The sequence below is a fragment of the Cyprinodon tularosa genome, unplaced genomic scaffold (genome assembly GCF_016077235.1).
Source record: "Cyprinodon tularosa strain WSP-4 unplaced genomic scaffold, ASM1607723v1 ctg211, whole genome shotgun sequence".
NCBI classification, from domain to species: domain Eukaryota; kingdom Metazoa; phylum Chordata; class Actinopteri; order Cyprinodontiformes; family Cyprinodontidae; genus Cyprinodon; species Cyprinodon tularosa.
The window spans coordinates 1-20,662 of NW_024038781.1; the positions used below are offsets into that span (position 1 = coordinate 1).

At 36.0% G+C, this 20,662-nt stretch overlaps 1 protein-coding gene across 1 annotated transcript in view; it reads right to left on the bottom strand.

Moving 5' to 3' along the window:
- Positions 1–15,475: 15,475 nt before the first annotated feature.
- Positions 15,476–20,662, bottom strand: part of zbbx (zinc finger, B-box domain containing) — a gene marked incomplete at its 3' end in the record, with an annotated part of 28,888 nt that continues 23,701 nt past the window's right edge. Inside the window, exons 4-6 of the mRNA XM_038285553.1 lie at positions 18,543–18,645; positions 18,265–18,316; positions 15,476–15,585 (exon numbers count right to left, since the gene is read on the bottom strand). Coding sequence (XP_038141481.1) covers positions 15,476–15,585; positions 18,265–18,316; positions 18,543–18,645 — 265 coding nt within the window. The remainder of the gene's footprint in view (positions 15,586–18,264; positions 18,317–18,542; positions 18,646–20,662) is intronic.

Consider the following 20,662-nt stretch of genomic DNA (forward strand, 5'->3'; position numbering starts at 1 on the left):
TATGAATAAATTATATGTAAATTATATTATATTCCCAAACCCCAATCACGAGCGACTTTACTTTTTAAAAGGAAGCGGTTCCGTCCAATACTCAGTAAGAAAAATTAAAGCCTGGCGTGGCCACGTGTGGTTTTGCTGCCAATCACGAGCGATTCACTTGTTGGAATAGTGGTTTCAGCCAATACTGAGAAGGTTATTCAAGCCAGCCCTGGCCAGCCGCGGGGTTTGCTGCATTCATATGCTAATTAGGGCCATTAGTACAGCTGATCGCTCTCCACATAACCAGAGTCCGTTTCCCGACAATTTGGGCACGAACAAACGCGGACAAGAAACGGTTGCAAATTGTACGAAACTGACGAAAATCAGGCAGATTGCGGGAGTTTACGGGGGTTTATGGGGACGAAAATCTCACTTTTCATGCAGTGATATATTTATTCATTCATAATGGTGTGTATTTTATGTTATCCTACACTACTACACAATTATTATGCTCCCATCAAGGACATGAATGAATTTATACAGGAAATGAAGATTTGCCAGGAAGCTGTTTATGCAAAGAAAGAGCTTTATTGAAACACAACTATATACAACGCGTATCCAAACACGTGCGTTTCTAAAAATTAAAACGGTCCGTTTGCTTCCTCGGGGTTGGAGGTAACTGGCAGCATTCCCTCCGAGGCAGGTCCGATGTGCAGACGCCTAGTGTGCGTGGCCCTGTACTTCGGCATCGCTTCTAACCGGGACTGCAGCTTAACACAGAGTTCAGTGAGATCCGGCCTACGAAATGGCGGCGACCGTACAATCCATCCAGAGACACCGCCGAGGAAGGCGGACTTCCAGAGTTCCACTTCCTCATCTGCTAGCACACTCTGCCTCGCTTTCAGCAGCAGAAAAAAAAAAAACAATGAATCAGCGCACTGCGTATGGACACAACACATCTATTAATGCACCTGAAAAATAGTCACCAAATAAAGTCTTACCCTCTTTCTTCTGGCCCGACTCCGAGCAGATTGCCTCCGCACGCAGCGTGTGGCTGGCTGCGTATATCTGAAGCTCCTGCGTACCGTCTGAAAATACGTCTTACAGGCAGCTGGAAAACAATTAAATGAGAGTGGTATAAATAAAAAATCTAACGCAAGTCACAGTAACAAGGAAGGAGAAAACATTAAAAAAAGTCACTTACACACAATGTCGTCTTTATCAACATCGTGCAAATCTGGACTTGCCGAGATGGGAGGTCTGTGAAAACAAAATGTAAAAGCTATGATCGGTATCCATCCGTATCCATTGCCTTTTACCGCAGAATGAAAGCATATTCTTTAAATCTTACCCTTGCTCCGGTTCATAGCGCCTGCAATTAGTCTCCGAGTTGTGAAGACGGCGTACCGCTTCCTGTAAATCACAAAAAATACACTTTAATAAAGCTTGTTCTAGAAAGGCTACTATTAGCCGCTATTAGCCGGTAGCTTAGGCTAGGCTGCTTTTAGCTTAGCAGGCAGTAATCGAACATATATTTACCGCTAGCATCTCTTCTTTGAGTTCGTCTTGTTCGATGCAGAGTCGCCATCGCGTCCAAGAGGAGTTTTACCCCGAAATCAAGAAGCTCCAGACCGCTGCACAAAGCAAAGCATACATCCTCCACTGTGGCTGCACACCGCCGTTCTGAGTTTCTTGGAGATCGTAGGGAGCATGCGCGAGATGAACCAGGGTGTCCGCGGATCAATAAAAATAATTAAAAAATCATTCTTTTTTTTTTTTTTATCAAGGCCTTAATTGGCACTAAAATTATTTAAATATGTTTATCGAAGTATTTATAATTCTTTAATAAAAAATGCTTATAAAAACAATTTCGTCAGATATATTATATCGCTCCAGGCGGAGAAAAAGCTAGAGGATATATATATACGTATATATGTGTGTGTGTGTGTTTACATACATACAGGAGTCATGGAACTCTGCTTGCAGCTCCTTCATATTTCATGTACACTAATAACTTGTGTACATGGTTCTTGATGATGGCATTAAAATCATTTCAAATAGCATTAAAATAGCATTAAATTAGAGTCACTCATTCCTGTATGAACCCTGTGAGTGCTTAATTTAATATGACATATTAAAAAAATCCCACCATCATCCAGCATATGTTCAGTTTCTGCCCAAATATATATGTAGATTTTTGTAACGGGGATAAGGATAATTCAAAACTGCTTTTTTTTTAATGAACTTGTTAACTACTTCCAAACTCAGCATCTCTTTTCATTCCTGTAATAAGAAGTTTATTTTGAATGGATTTGATTAAAGTTTAAGTCTCTCGGTATAAAATAAATATTTTGATGGAGATGAGAAATCTGCTTCCTCGTTGGTGAATAACCAATAGTTTGGATCCAATCATTTAAATAAACGGTGTTAGTTTTTTTTTTATATATATATATATATATATATATATATATATATATATATATATAAGAATTGTGCTATAATTTCTAGTCACAGATCTGTTGCTGCTATATTTTAATTTGACGAACCGGAATTTGTCGATGTTCTTTTTCCTGTTTGGTGCGATTGCAATTGCGGATCTTGACCTGGCCGGACCTTATGACCACAGTGTACCAATCTTCTCATGGCTACTTCCAACAGGATAATGCGCCATGTTATAAAGTAAATCATCTCAGACTCATTTCTTGAAACTTTTCCACTTAAGTAATTGTGAATTGAGCATATTGACAGACAACATTTTATTTTTTATCTTAAATGCAATTTTTTTTTTCATAATTACTGCTCTAAATGTATTGCTCTGTCAGCTAAAGATCTGTTTTGGTCTCTATACTTTAATTAAATAAATCAATTCAAGCTAAAATGGAAGAGGCTATACTAAGCCTGATCTCTTTGTATCAGAGAGTTTCTTACCCAGAAAGATGTCACTTGGGGTAAAACCCCCCCTGCAACCCTGGTTTGCATTTGTATAGCTCACAGCATGTTCATTTACATGTTAAAGCCTCACCTAGAATTCCATGGGGGGGAGGCAGGGGGGGAACACTGCCTAAGAGAGTCCACGTCAATTTCTGACAATTTACGGGAGTTTACGGCGAGCCTGCAAATTGTCGTAAACTGCCGCTAACCTGAAGTTCCACGACAATCTACAGTGCCGCATATTGACGAAAATCCCACTTTTCATGCAGTGAAGTTAGCAATAGTGTAGCCACCGTGCTGATGCCACGGCAACGCGATAAACAGCAAGATTGTCAGACAGTCGTTATAAAGACCAGTAGCCCACTGTTTTGGCTCTTCTGTTTTGCTGGCAATAATCCATCTAAACTAGATACCCCAAAAAACTGATGGGCTTGTTCTGAGTTGGCTTAATCAGATAAAGCTCAATCTGTAGAATTACTGACGCCTGCAAGTGATATTAGGTACATCATTTTACCATTTGTAGGTTAAGTGTAAAACGAGCTGCTTCGGTAAATGACTGCGACTAATTTGCATGTAATCGCTCCCTGCATTAATGCTGTGCTGATTCTTTTTCGAAGTGATAATGTGATCATGGTAAACTACTGGGACATATGTATCAAAGGGACTTGTCAAAGCCACTTAAATCCAATTTATTTCACATTCTAACACCTGGTTTGTACTTTAATAAGTATCTTTGCAGTATATCAGGATTCCTAAAGAAACTAAATGACTGCTTTATGGTTCACTAATTACCCATGCATGTTAACTAGCAACTGAAACAAAGTAGCTGATGAGTTTATATATTCTTTTACCACAGGAAACTACAAGATAGAAAGATATATATTTAAATCTAATAGAGGACAGAAGGTGGTTCCTTAGAAATTACTAAATAAAAATTGTACCTAGGTCTACATTAATGTCCTTACCTAAAGTAGGCTAGAATGATATTCTTCCCTGCAATACTGCTACAGGCCGAGGTACTGTGGTACCATGACGTATTCATACTGCAGTATGAAGTTGTGCCAAAAGCCGGCAAATGTGGTCAACAAGAATTATCATTCTTATTGTTAAATATTAGACAAGAGATTTAGCACTCGCAACTCTTACTCAAATTAAAGCAGTAAATAGCAAGAGAGGCCTATTTAAAGTACATTGATAGCATAAAGCAAAGGGGATGATGCCAGACAGCTCTCTTGACCCGATTTAGAGGGCAACTCCTAATCATTTTAAGTGCTCAGACTTACATTCCTGATCTAACCTTGAAAGTAAAAACAGAGAGGTCTGTTTTAAGGAGTTAAAGAATGCTTCCCAATTTTATTTAAACAAATCCACAGACTTTGGACAGAAGTGTGTGCATCATGACAAAAAAAATCATAAAAAAGATCAAACACAACGTATAACACATAAAAATGGGTCTTAAATTAGATGTAATCAGCTATGTCCAGCATGATCAAAGGAGAAAATTCAAGGACACTGCACTGGATATATTAGTCTGTACAGTAGGACTTGTACTGTAGTGAAAGAGATAAACACTGAATTGTTGATCTTTTTAACAACATCAAAAAGGATTTTGATTTTCACCCTGAGCTGTTTTTTTCTTTTATCATTTATACGTTCTAAACCTAAACTGAGACTGTTCACTGGACATAATTTGTTTAGTTTTAATTTATGGGTTGTTAAGATGTTTCATAGCAAATAAACAAGAAAGTACAAATATTAATCTGGCAGTACCAAGTGGTAACTGTATTGTATAGCAAGATGGAAGTTATGCTAAAGGTAGTTTGCTCTCCCATGGCTTTTTTCTCTTTTTAATTGAACACTGCAGGCATTGTCTTTGGACTGACCACTAAACAGTTTGAATGAATAGTCTGTCCAAGCGACTCAGTACAGCTTTGAGGACATGTGAGTCTATGGTGAACGACAAAGTACAACACTGTGACGCAGAATTAGTCACACTGGTAAAGTTAATTATCATGACATTACCATCAGGAACATGTCCGTGCTTTATTAATGGCCGAATAAATGGTTTCTTTCACTGCATGAAGTAAGATATAGAATTCAAGGCAACACAATCGCAATACGTGAGTTCCTATGCAATAAGAAAAGAGAATCAGCTCAATCTTTTAAGAGACTTTCAAGAAAAATGATTCAAGGAACTTTTTATTCAGACCATAGGATTTTAACTCAACTGATATTAGCTTGATCATTTCCAAAAAAACCTCACCTCTTACTGCTATGTTGTAATAGGACTGTAAGTACAATTAGAAATTATTTTCCAAGCAGATTAATCTGTTGACTATTTTTTTCAAATTAATCAATCAATAATGAGTTCAAAATAAAAAGGCTTAAAAGGAGATTTTTCTGTATATGTGTGGGTTCATGTTTTAGACTCTGTATACTCAAGGTAATGATTAGCCAATTACCATATTAGTTGACAATTATTTAAATAATTTATTAATCAGTAATGATCAAGATTTATCATTTTAGCCCTACTTTGTTCTCTACTAACTTTACATTGACCTTGATTTCTGTGTCCACACACCGACTCGCTGTTCTTTCCATCAGCAGCTTTGACAACAGGACAGTAAAGATCATTAATTCTATTAAGCGGCACAACTTCAACAGCTCCTCTAAAGCTTAGCTGATCTCTGATAGGATCAACCCTCTGATAAAAAAGCATCTACGGGTGCTTGAGCCTGACAGTTATCCAGGCAACATGGAACAATTCTGAAGCCCTGTAGTGCTTTATAATGACTGACACTGACACACTAGAAATTGGATGTGTTGCACCTTCACAGACATACATGATGCTTAAAAAGTTTCTATCAAGTCCAATCAAAGAAACCAAGCAAAAAAAAAAAAAAGCACCAGGTGACCTTTGCATTAAGCTAGTAGTTTAACCTACAAAACCCATTTTTAAGTGTGGGATACCTGCTAACCAAATGATGTCACACGTAAAGCAAAGTTATTGGGTGGTATAATTCTTCGTAGAGGAAAGACATACTATAAAGATGTTTGATCCAGCAAACCCCAATGATCCTCTGCTTATTTAATGTAATTACACACTCCAAATCAGATTTATTGAAGATTATACCAAAGTAAGTGCAAGTGAGAAAAGTCAGAAAAAAATTTTTTTTGAGTCTACATTATTTCTGTCCAAGATAGCGATGTGCAGCCTGTTGGATGTATTCTGTTTATGCGTTGAGTGTATGATCTCAGGGGAGGCAAAAAAAAAAGGTCTTTGGCCATTACACTTGCTTTTCAAGATCCCCTAATAGCAAATCAAAAAAGCCTGAACAGACAGCAGGTTGCTAAAGCTACCCTTTTTTTTCTTTTTCTGACCACTTTCCAACTGTGTTTACAGGTGCACTTTGATTGATTTTGAAGGTTTGAGTAAAGATAAAAAAGGGGCTTGTCAGATAATCTAAAAGCATCTGAAACTCTCAATGTGATAGCGTAATTGTAGTGCAGTGGGTTCAATTTACAAACATAAAACCCCAAAAAGATGTATACAAGAAATTATGGCTTTGAAATTCCAATTTATCATATCCATGTTCACTTTTCCTGAGGATTTCAACGATTGTGCACTTCTGATATTAGTAAAAGTGTAAAGCATTGTTAAAAAAATGGAAATGTACATAAAGTGAAAGGAAGACTTGATGCTCATACTTGTGCAATTAAGTATAAGTTAGATAAAACACAAAAGCTAAAAAACAATTAAGTCTGAAACAGTAAAACTACACTTCTCACACAGAGACTGAGAACAAATCCCATAATTTTTAATTCTGATTTTTAAAGACAAATATATTATGTGGTGCACAATAACATCTTTATGTTGGTTAACCATCATTTATTCATCAAATCAGCAGCAAATTGAAATAAAGCCCATAGTTTGAACGTAAATAGTTGTGGTAAACTGAAAAAAAACAATAATAATAAAGCTAATTGTTGCATGGAAAATGACAACCACCTTCAAAACACTGATACATAAACATCACAACACCAAAAGATTTTATTACAACTGAAAACACAATGATCCCAGTCAGAACAGTAATACATAGTGACAGCACATCCAAATAAGTCAATCTTTTACTAAACAGCTTCTGGAATGGCTGACAGGTGTAAAACCAGCATCTTAAGAGTACCTTTTATGATGGAGAAAAACAATTAAAATTCCCCTTGGCACAAGTCTTTGTGCCTTTTATTTCATCAGTCTTTCTGTTTCCCAATCTGCACTTCAAAGTGAAAGTCTTTGATTCAATTTTTGTTTTCTTTTTATTCTCTTTTAGATCTTGTAACTGTGGGAGAGAGATGTAGGATGATTACAGAAATATGACCTACTGAAAACAAATATTGAAGCATGCTGCATGTTTTTCAGATTGGAGCTAAAGAACAAAAAGTGGATGAGAATGATCTGACAGGGAATAAAAGAAAAACGACACAAAGACAGAGAAAAGCTTAATTAAACAGGAAAATACTCCCTTAAATAATGTTTTCAAAAATGACCTGATGACATTTTGCTATGTTGCAGCTTTCCACGCCCTTTTCATATGCCTTAATGAGCCATAGATGATGGTGAATCCACTGATCATTATGGAGCCAGGTCTCAAACAGGATTAGCATAGGGGGGAGATATGCCTGCGTCAGCTGCATGAGCATAATCCCCAGTCTGTATTCTGCCAAAATACACAGTTTGGCATTACTACTGGCTAAAGCGAGGATAGAAGCCCAAATGAGCAGTGAAAAGATACAGAAAGAATAAGGTTTGTCTCTTGTGGTTTCATAGAGCTTTTTCAAGACTATGCAGTTTTTGTCTCAGCCCATCCATGTGCGTTGTTTATTCAATTCAATTTGCATTCCAAAGGCCCATTAATGTGTTAAATTCACAAATGATAAAGTACTGAAAAAAAAATGTAAACAATGATGTTTAGCATTTAAAAAACTCAATATTTATGCACAAAATGGATATGATAGTCACATCAAAGTCTTCAGCATTGAATGCAATGAAAAATGTATAAATTTTTTTTTTTTTTCAAAGTATGCTAAAGTATAATTGAGCAGACCTTTATGTTATGAAAACAAGGTTGTTATGGTTTTGTTTGTGCAAAGAGATTTGGGCTTTGATATTCATATTCCTTACCTGGGTTTTAGTTATCAGAATGTGATCATTTACATATCAGCCTTGTTTTATTTCACAAATACTGGTTATTTCCTGTCCCCTGCTGCTCTGGCTTCATGGTTGTCTTGGCTGTCTCAGTTCTGTATATATAAGGTCTTGACTTTTCTTCCTCTTTTGGTAAACTGGGGTCACATGACTTTATAAAGTCTATACAGATTTTAAAAAGACTTGGAGTTCATTCACACAGAATGCTTTCTGCAGATTTTTGGTCCATGACTTTTGAAAATCTCATGAAGTGAACCTGCTGAGGGATCACAGTCAACATGATTTATCAAACCAACTAAAGCCAACAGAACTAAACTCTCATTGAAATTCTTGTGCCAATTTAAAGGAACACACATAAAGTAGGTGCCCATAATGGAATACATTCTCAGAATACAGATGGCAATATTTTTCTTCCACTTCACCATGATATCAGGTAATAAAAAAAAAAATCAGTTTATCTCATTATTATGATTTGTACAGTGTTGAATTTGTGGGTTTGAAAATGAAAATTTTAGATTTAATTAAAAATACTGAATCAATTGTAGCTGCATTGAATTAATGCATTTTTAGAAATTCTAAAAAATTTACTCAGTTTGGAAAATATTCTATTTGGAAATAGGAATTATTTAAATTAAGCACCATTACCTAGCTTTTTTGGTTATTATTTAATATATTGCCGTCTTACTTTTTGGATTCTTTCTTAGTTTTTGTCCTTTCATTTCTTTGGTACAACTAAAGGATTCTAATGTACTTTATCTCAAAAAACAGCTTGTGTAATTTTCCTGCTTATACAGTCACTAAAGCTACTGATGAGTTAACACTACCAACACACTACCAAATTGTGTCTCGATTTCACTCAAAAACTTCCAGCCTGTTTGTTGGACAGTAAGGTCAGTTCTGATTCCTTCTCACTTTTAGGCTCAGTGGAGGCAAAAAAAAAGAAGATGTTTGACCTATACACTTGCTTTTCAGGATCCCCTAATAGCAAATCAAAAAAGCCTGAGAGACAGCAGGTTGCTAACGCATTTTGTGCTAGCTCGCCATGCAGACTGACTGCATATACAGCAACCTGCAAAGACTGAAAATTATGACTAAAATGTGTAAAAAAAAAAAATAATCCAGATTGTTTAATAAAGTTTGAAGAATTGTTTTCAGTTTGATTAATAAATAACCCTTAGATTGGTTACACCTTATATTCCATAAGAAATTTAACTTGTTTTTTTTTTAGAACTACCTTGAACCTCCTGTGACTTGCAATGGCTTTAAAGTAATGTTTTAAATATATTTTAATGGATGCCTTTTTCACATGTGACATAATTTATTTATTATTTATATACCGGTATATAAAGAAAATTATTTTTAATACAATTACAGCTCAATTGGTGCAGGGATGTTAATTTTATGTTGGCCATGAGTAGATGAGTAATAGCTTCTGTCATTTCTCACCTTGTTGACTTTACGGTGATTTGATGAGGACAGTCCCTTTTTTCAATGAACACAAGAATTTTGTCAATATAAACAAATATAAGAACAGTTCATGAATGCATGCATCTCTTAAACCAGGGGTCCTCAACGTTTTCCAGGCCAAGGACCCCCAAACTGATGGCGAGATGGAGCAGGGACCCCCTAATTATATATATTCTATGAAATAGTGTTATATCAAACTGGTCCTATAGTCACTCTATTACATATGGTGTAATGAAACGAAAGTAATTTCGCCCTGGGATTATTAAAGTATTTCTGATTCTGATTCCTGGTTGATGTGACAGGTGTTGTAAATAAAACGGTGCCCAGCTTCAAAGAGCTCCTGTGTGTCGCTGAATGTGAGCATTGATAACTGAAAGACATCTTCTGCCTCCATTTATCTGTTTACTACAGTGTGTTAAATTCATGTTAATGTGGATTTAAAGACATTTAAATTAGTGGAAAAAATTAAAGGAGAGAATATAAAAAAAAAATCTAATCAACTAAAACTTTTGCGACCCCCATGCAGTACCTCTGTGGACCCCCTAGGGGTCGCAGACCCCCTGTTGAAGACCTATGTCTTAGACCATACCATAATGATGCCTTAAAGTTTTAATCAGTAGGTTGTAAACGTGTTTATAACTAATGAAAGAGCTGACGTCATGCAGTAACTGTTTATCTAAGCATTTATATTCATATATGTCTCATTTAGGTCTTATTAGATTGAATTGCTACTTTGTGAGTAACAGAAACATATATTATATGCAAAAGGGTTAATTTAAAACATAGTTTCTGCACATCTTAAACAGAACACACCATCTCGATAGACAAGAGCAGTGCTAGGCAACCACATGTCTTCTGATTATCTGCAGCCAATCGTGACATTAAATTGTCAAATTTACTATGACAACAGTTTATTGGGAAATTGATTTTTATTAGACTTTATCAAATCTTGTTTCAAAAAGATAACTAGAAATAGATTTTCATTTCCCTATCAGTCCAGGAGTTAGATATCAGATTTATTTTCTTTTACAACTTGGTCACACTTTAAGCATCACTGCATATTCTTTATCTGAGGCAACTTCAATGAGGCATTTATTGAGAAAATAAGATCCAGATTTAAAAAAAAAAAAAGATTTTGATTGCATTAACTATTTTTGAGTTGTTATGGTCTCAGAGTAAGTTAAGTACATGGGGGTTGTTTGTGCATCACAACACTATTTAGGCACACTACTGCAAACCCAACAGAGTTGCATCAAATATAAAATCAGTACTTTGTGCTTGAACAACTATGAGCTGTATTATATTGTATGAATTGAGCATAAATTAAAAGCTGTTTGTTTTGGTTTGCTCATTTGAGTAAAAAAGCAGTTGTTTGGTTAACTTTGTAATTCTATAGAGAAAACAACCTGTTTGTACAAACCAAGAGATAAACAACTGCAGTTAACAGCAGTTAAGAGTCATACATATAAAAAAAAAATGTGCATTAATCTTTTATTTAGCTTTAGATCATTCAAATTAGATAGTTCTAATTCAAGTTTGTGAAATGGGTCTCTTTTGTATTCCAGAAATTACTCTACCCAGTTCTATTGAACGTTTGGAGTAGCCAGATGGTCCCAAATGCTCCTCACTGCATTATATACCAGCTCTTTCTTGTCTACACCCCTCTCTCTTATTATTTGTATCCAGAATAGGACTGGCTTTATTATCTCAGTATTTCATAATTAAACTGCTGGCTACTGACAAGAAAGGCACCTGTTAAAAATGAACACATGCCAACTAACAGAAACAGATGTATTGTAGAGGTAAATTTTGATATATTACTGACTTAAAATTAAGCCAGGTAAAGTAGGAGAATGAGTAAAACTTAAGTAGAGCAAACCTGTAAGATATATAACTGAAACTGAAGTGACTGAACATGGATAGGGAACAGGCTTAATACACATGTGATACAGCTTCTATGAATAAAGATCCTGCTGTGGAGCTTCAGTGCCCCCTTCTGTTAAAACCTGTCAAAGAGGCTTAAGTTGTAGTGCTCAGTATAAATCACAACAGAGACAAAGACTCCCTTCAGTATGTATGCACGGGGATATGGGTACAATATGACTGACAGCCATGGAGGATGTATTAAAGACAAAAATGTAAAGATTTGTGCAATAACCTGAGCTGTAGTCCTTTAAAAGGGCTTAGAGCACACCTACTGTGCAGGTTCACATTCCTTTACCCTTCTTTAGTAGCAATCTATGAAAACCTGTTTAAACTTAAACTTGAGCATTACCCTATCTTCCAACCTCATCTTTGCCAGACAAACTTTGACAGAAGGAGTACTGAATTTACCCTCTGGCAGGGATTTTAGGAACAACAGAAGTGCTTTTTTTGTACATGTACCTTATGTCACTGCACCAGGAGAACATGAGATGTGCATATGCATTTTATGGCATATAGAAGCATCTTTAGGGAGGTCAGTATCACTGCAACTTAAAAGATCCTCAAATCATAGAGGGGATAAAAAAACACTGCATCAGCAGGTGAAGGAGATACGCCAAGCCTAGGTGGATGGTCCACAAAGGCAAGGTGGGGGTGAATACAACACAGTAATGGAATAACAACACACTAAAAGAGCAGGCCTTTAAGGCAAAAAATTAAAAGTAAAATAAAATCTTATTATTTCTTTTCATGTACTGCTTGATTTCTTTCATTCAGTATTTTAAACTTCAATATATTTTTAACTATAACAAAAATATTTTAAAAGCATTACAAGCAGGTAGAGTTTCTATCAACCTTTTTCCAATGACTAATAATGTCTCTACCAAATTCTATGTCAATTTCTACCAAGATGAATTACATGTAAACAACCTGTGTCAAGCACAGTAGATGCAGATTAAAACATGTAGGAATGTCAAATTTTACATATAACTGGATAACCTATTCATACCCTTTAATCCTTCAACAAAAATGACTTTCATAAATGGTCTTACAACACGGCCAGGAATAGGGTGGATGAATGCAAATTTGTTGGACTTGTAGGCTAAAGCTAGGCTTAAGTTAGTGTCAAGGCTTTTTAGAATGTACACATAGAAATATATGTAAGCAATTTTCCCAAGTTCTCTGTGAAGAAAAAAGGACACTTCGAGTGGCAGTGTAAATAACATCCGGTTTGACTGAATATTCCACAAAGAAATGAGGGACTGCCTGCCAGAAAAATAAGGCAACGTAAATCAATAAAAGTGCTTTCACTAAGCTGCTATGATAGTTCTCCTTTTTACAAAAAAGCTAGATGATTTTTCAAAGAAGATATTTAATGGTACTGTGAAGGATTTTTTTTAAAGACCCGCCCTCTCCACTTTAGAAAAAATACAGCGCAAGAGCATGAACGGGCCCATTTCTCCTCGTGCATGCCTTGCTAAAAATGTGCTGTTCTCATGGCTCATACAAGCTTACTGTGTCCACACACAGCTGGGACTATGTAGTGGACTTTATAGCAAACTCAGTTAACTGACCGTTCAGACAAATGATCACTGCTTTTTGCTCCAGTGGTCACGTAACTCCTCATCGACTGCACATTGCCTGCGCCATCTTTGTTATTAGTTGCCGATGTCGGGTCCCTATGGGGACAGAGGGTTGCTGTGACAGCAAATTTTGTAATATATCTGCCTCTTCTGAGGCCTTTGTTTTCTTCTAACGCACTTCAACACTTTTTCTCTTAGGAGCCTCAGCCATTTTCAAAGGACAGCGGGGAGAAAGTTGAGCTTCAATTAAACTTTAACTCTCCACAGATAAGATTCTGAAAGTGTGCATGCACAGAAAAAGATAGCTAACAGGGTAAGCTCATAGGACAGCCTTATGTTGACATCACCAGAATGATTGACAATTAGAAGGACCACTTATTTAGATGATCCACCTGGAAATAAAAGATCGTCCTCTATACCTTTAATGTAATGTATATTACCTTTAATGAACATTTTTAAAGATAATTAAATGCCACTGTTTTATTAAAGCTCTTTTTTTGTTTTATTTATTTGTTCTTGGCTTATACTAGAAGATGATTAGGAGAACATGGCACTAAAATCAACAACTTAATAAAATTGTTGTTAAAGAATACATAGCAAATTTCCAGCCTCAGTTTGGAAATGAATCTCTCTTCCTTTCACAGTTATTTAGTTCTTGTTTATCCAATAAGATCCTCATAATCACAGTAAGTTATGCTATGTGTAATATAGCATTAATTCTTTATTCTGAAATGCTGCTTCTATTAGAGAGCATGTCTGTAAGCATGCACGCAAATACTTACAGCTGTTACACAGTAGTTTGATAGCATACCGTAAAACACAGCCTCATTTTCCTCCTCCGGGCATGAGGATAAATTACAGTCACTCCCTGGGGATGAGGCTTCCCTATCAGGTTCCAAGCAGCATATCACTACATTCTGCGCTTCTATGCAGAAAGTAAGGTAGGCAGTTTTTCCAGCCCTTTTTTCCCCTTTTTGTCGAGATGACACTGAAAAGATTGTGCAGAGTCTGTGTGCCTGTGGGGCATTGGTAAATTATGTCCAACTCTGAGTCATGACTTCAGACAAGCCTAAATGCACTTATGGCTGGAAGTTTGCATTTGCAGGTGTATTTGAGCAGCTGTGTGCATAAGTGCATTTTCAGACAGTGGTGTGGAGATAGCTGTAAAGCTTCCCTATATCACAATCATTATATGGTACAAGAGCTATGTAAAATGTCTGCATATTAGGGCATTGTGTGTATCTGTGCTTGCATTCTGTCTATGTGTCCGCCCAGAATGCTATACAGTAAGTGCTGACATTAAACCTATCGCTATGGAAGGCTGGGGGCATTGGCCACTTTAATAGACAGCTCAATGCCATCATCAGCACATGCACTTTCAGGCAAATTACCACATCAGATTTGAATGCATTTTGTGTGCTGGATTTGAATAACTTATTCCACAACATAAAATGGCAGGATGTCAACTCAGCCAACTCAACCCCTCCTCCTCCTTCATATTCTCTGTGAGTCTGTCTTGCTCTCACAGCCATCACTTGGAGGCATCAGTAGTAAATTAAAGACAGCTAAATATATAGTAAAACATAAGGAAAAAAATCATAACAAGGAGTTATTCACTTTTTTTCACACAAAGATTTAGGAGTAGCTGTCGCACCTCCAGAGCTGGAGAAAGAAGACTGAGAAAAAGTAAACAACAGAGCCCTTAGGGGCAGTATCGATGAATGGATCCAACTAAACAGTTATCAGTGCAAACACAAACACTCAGATCGACTGTTTGATAGGACAGTTGAGGTGTCGCAAAGGAGGAGAGAAGATAAAGAATCCCAGGTAAACAAGACACAGGGAAGACAACTTCATTATAAAGCAGATTGAAGGGAGGGAAAGGAGTAAGGAGATAAAGTGTTTGGTACGAAGAAAGATGGATAAACCTAATGATCAAGAGGGAAACAATAAGGAGATAATGGGCATCTGAATGACAGCAGAAAGTGAAAGTGAAGCGGAGACAAAGAACAGAATTACTGTAAATCAAGAGGCATCTCAGAGAACAATGCATACAAATGAAATCAACAGATGAATGGGGAGAGAGTAGGAACAGGGTTAAAAAGAATGGGCAAAAACAAGTAAAATTTGCGATTTAAGATTCAAATTCTGAATGTAGCTCAGGTTCATTACTACCTGAGCTTAAAATCAAATGTAAATATTTATGCTTTGGCAAAAGGATAAATATAGACTGCATAAACTTTATTTCAACTGATAAAGGGACTCATGCAACAGATGCCAGTAAGCAATAACAAAGTGAAAACATGTTGCTTTGTCTTCAAATGTTTCCTTAAAAGTGAGTAAATTAAAATACACAGAGAGTAAATATCAAATGTATTTCTGTCCTTACTAATTTAGTTGTCTTGGTTTCACATGGTCTTGAGATCGTTGCCTTTACTCTGCTTGTCAGTCCAGTACCGGAGGTAGGGACAGAATGGGAAGCTGCTGACTGAGGTGGGTCTGTTAAGAGTAAACACACTGATTTTGACACCTGGCACAGGGACTTTATCTTTATTGACATTTGGATTGTACTTGCATAATGAACTGGCAAACACAATCCAAGCACATTTTTAAGAAAAGGAAATAGTGTGCACAAGACTTTGCTGAAGAACTTGTGTGGATCTCAAAGTAGCTTGTTTTTTCCTAATCATATTTTTTTTTTTACAAACAAAAGTAAGCATAATGTTAATGCACAACTGGAATAATTAAGTATTTCAATTCTGTTGTGAAATGCATCTCATACTGATGATATGATCCAAAACAACCTTTTGCAGCACCAACTAACAATATAAATGGAATCCCAGCTGTACTTACTGTTAGATATTTTTGATAACCGATATCAGAACATTTTGAATCCTCCTAAATCAAAGTGTTATATGAATCACTTCTTTATATAAACAAATACACTCTTGTGCACCTGCCTTACTTTTCAATGTTGTAAAAGTAAGGCTATCAACATTACATTTTCAGATGTAAGTAACCATCCATGCAATCCACACAAACAAAGAAATTGATCCATAGATTTATCAAAATTAAGTTTTGTGCAATAATGTGGAATGGCATAGGAATAAAGTATTGAACACGTGAAGAAAGGCAGGATCAGCAAGGCATAGAAAGCCAACAAACCACCTAGAATCTCTCAGTAATTAAAAAGCAATCCTACTGTACTCCTTGTCAGTGCAAAATATTATCAGCTGGTTCACTCCCAAATGATGGCCTATAAAAAGTTGTCTGGTATCACACAAGAAATATCTCATGTTGTGTAAAAGCAAGGAGCTTTCACAAGACCTTGGCAACCATATTGTTCCAAATGATAATGATTACAGAAAGATTTCTAAACTTCTAAATGTTCCAGTGAGCAATGTTGGGACCATAAACCGGAAGTGGAGAGATCATAATTTCACCATAAAGCGACCATGATATGTTCTTGAAGTGAAAAGAATTATCTGAAAAGTTGTGCAAGATTCCAATACTACTTGTGGAGAGCTTTAGAAATACTTGGAATTAGAAGGTACAAATGTTTAGAAGAAAACAATAAGTAGTGCACTCATCTGCCATGGCCTGTATGTACAATCACCACGCAAGACTCCATTGCTGAAGAAAAAGCATGTTGAAGTGCATGTAAAGTTTGCTGCCCTACATTTAGACAGCATATGGTATGGGCAAACTTAAAATAATTCAAGGAAGGATGAATGGAAAAATATAGAGACATTCTTGATAAAATCTACATCCATCTACCTTGATGATGATGAAGATAAAATGTGGGTTTCAGCAAGACAATGTCCCCAAACACACAGCCAAGGAAACTCTCAATAGGTTTCAGAGAAAGAAAATAAAACTGCTAGAATGGCCTAGCCAATCACCTGACTTGAGTCCAACAGAAAATCTATAGAAAAAATGAAAGATCAGCAGAAGGGGCCAGGGAAACCTTAAAGATCTGAAGACTGTTTGCATAGAGGAATGAGCCAAAATCACACCTTAGCAATGCATGCTACCAATTTCCCCATAGAGGAGGCGTCTTGAACCTGTCATTTCCAAAGGCTTTTGTTACAAAGTATTAAATAAATTTCTGAAAGTGTGTTTAATACTTTTCCCTCTGTGATTTCACTTTATTACACAAATTTTTATTTTTGACATCTATCATTAGATTTTTTGTATATGTGGATTTCAGTGATTGTCACCGACATCTGGTGAAAATGTCACGTTGATAGCACCTCAAGAAATATATTACCTGAGAAAATTGGTTCCATGTTCAAAACTTATTTCACCCACTGTAAAACACTAAAACACATACAGTAATCTAAACCCCAGCTAAACAAGATGAACTCCACAGCATGAAGATCCCATCTGAGATAAGAACCCTACAGAATGTTGCACTGTGGGTGAATTTGGCTATAACATCTTTTCATCAATGAGTAATAACATGACTCATGCTACACTACGCAGACACTATCTTCACTTGGAAAGAGTTACCATGCTTTTTAAGCTAATTCCAAAAAAAGAAAATTAAAAACAATCCACTGGACTTTGTTTCCAAGTTTGAAGATGATTCGCTTCCCATCCAGGAAGCTTTCTCAATTCAAAAGTTCAGGAATAGCGTTGAGTTTGCAGTTTTATACAGTAGTCCAACAAAGTTCTTTTTTTTTTTTTTTTTATTATACAAATTGAAACAGACGAAGGGCTCCACCCCGTTGTGATGGTGTCGTTTGGCATCTTTATGGCTTCTACTATGACGTGGATGACAGAGAATCTTCACCAGTGTTTTTAAGCTAAGTTTTAGGGTAACAGCAGCCTGTCCAACTTTCTGATTTGTGTAATTAATACTTATAGTACATCTGGGGGGCACTCATAGAGGCATTAACATTGAGAACCAAATGCTCCATTGGTGCTAATACTGTATATATTTGAAAACTGTCTGAGCCTACATTATAAGCTGTACCTATTGCTAGAAATATCTCTCAACTCAAAACTATACTATGGTACCCATGTTTAAGGCATTTAAATTGGAATTGGTTCCAATATGCTTTTAAAAAGGATAACCGATAGATTGACAGGTCCAAATATTTTGTATTATTTTGTGGTCTACTTTATGGTACAAACATGTTGAAGCTGTGCTTAATTATAGTTTTAAACTCTCACCTATTGATATGTCATCCTTCAGAACTCTGATCTTCAGTTTTCCAGCTAAAAGCTGTGAAGAATGAGAATCAAAATGGTCAATATCTATACCCTCGGTTCAAAGGATTGCTTGAATTTTTTTTTTTCTGTTGGCATTAATAACATAGTATACCCTACTGGTCTACTTTTATGTGCTGTAAGATTTTAAGATTTGAAAATAAACATAAATGAAGCTCAGAGTGGCAAGATTGGTTCCACAAAATAGGAGGAAAGGATTTGGAGTAAAAACTTTACTTTACTTTCTGGAATTTGTTGTCCTCATTCCTCTCAGATCTGTTTTGGTGAGAGTTTCTGTTTGAAGAAATATATTGTCCAAATCTCCCTTTAGAGTCTTTTGAACATCTAAAAGAGAAAAAGAATACAAACAAACACACAAAATGATTTAGAGTATTGTAATGGAGTAACACAAGTACAGTTACTGTAAATCTGGTATTTGCTGTGCCAGAAAACAGATTATTGAATACACTTTTATAAAGCTATATACTCATCAACAATACACTCATTTGCTGGTGACATTAATAATTTATTTAGACAAAGTAACACTTCCTCAATTATCTGATAATCAGGCCAGGAGCCAGAATTCACCGCTAACAGCAGATGAACTGTAGGAAGCTCTGAAAGGCATGGCAGATAATAAGGCTCTGATGGATTTCCAGTAGAATTCTATCCAGAATTCTGGAATATCTTGTAACCAACATTCCACAGAATGCTACAGGACACCGAGGAGAAGGGCAGGCTTCCACCAAATATGAATTCTGCAAATATTGGTCTCCTCCTAAAACATGACAAAGATTCTGTCTATATTCAGCTTTCGACCTATATTTCTGATTAAGATAAACCTTAAAATATATAAACCTTAATATATAAATTATATAATATATAAACATAATACTGTGTAATCACCATAGGTTTTGTTTTCACCATACATTGATATCTAAGGGAAAATCCATCCCCCTGGAAGCTTTTTTGTTTACTTTGGTTGTTTGTTGTCTTCTTTTTGCTGTTATGTTCTCTGTTTTCCGTCCCTCTTGTCTCACGGTTGGAAGCAGACTTCTATGAGTTACTGTATATCTTCAGTGTTGTCTATTTCTGCTGCGGGTTCTGTCTTTCCTGTCTCTATAGATTTCTCTCTCCCCTTAGTTCTTATCACCTCTTTCCTTCTCACCTCCCTGCTTGTTGTACACAATTTTATTCCCTAAATAATTTTAAATAAAGTACAAAGCGGAGTCTTACGGTAACAGTAATATGAATCAGATTTAGATTTATTGCCTAGTAGGCTTGCACTTAAAAGGAATTTAACTTGGTGTTGATGGTGCCGACAAATTAGATATATATACAGAATAATGTTCTGCTTGTGAAAGTAAACCTGTTGGGCTATCCTCTACTTCTGAGACATCTATTCCCAGGGCTATATTAGCAAATCAGGACACACAAAAAGAAAAAAAGAATAAGAAACAAAGCCCTGTATAAAACACAAAACACGTTTAAGTTAAGCTGAAAGTTGCAGTTGCCCATAATTTGTTGACATGGAAAATCCACATTTCCACTGGAGGGAGGTCCGGTGAGACAAAGACTGAGCCTCATACACAAAATATGTTTGGAAAAGTTAAGAAGAGACTTTTTAAATGGAGCACCCAGCTGTCAAGCATCATACTGATATAACTGTACACAGGATATGTTTGTATGTTAGTACTGGTGAAGTGCTAAAAGTTGATACAAATATTACGAAGAAGGGCTAATTAAAATATTCTGCCTCATCCTAAATTTTGGAATACATCACACCAATTAAAAAGAAAAATTAATGCAGTAAATAGATCAAATTTTGTATGAGTGGAAGTTTATTCAGCTATTTGAAAAACGTGTTTATACCAAGAAAAAGATACAGTTACAAACAGGTTCAGAAATTTGAGCAATATTATGAACGGTGATATATGTAAGCTTGTGTGAAAAATAATTCATTACGATGTATATCACACAATTAGTTCAAACATAGAACAGCTATAATGTCCTAATAAATACCTAAAAAAAAAAAAAAACACCATGAGGTTGACAATTGTATGTAAAGCTGTGACTAGAAGTCTATGTTACAGAGGTTTATGGATTAAACTGTGAAATCACTTAATGTAACTGTGTCAGAACTCCTGAATCTCTAGAGGAAGCATTGACTCTTTCATTGATTCATTTATTCAATCTATTAAGACTAAACAACAGTAAATTAGTATCACTATGCCAAAATAGTCTCATTTATAGTCTGACATGTACTCCTGCCTCCTTATACTCACTAATCAGACAGTGAGGAGATGTGATGGATTTGAAGATGCCAGTATGAGTCTTTTGTCACAGCATGCATTCCAACTAT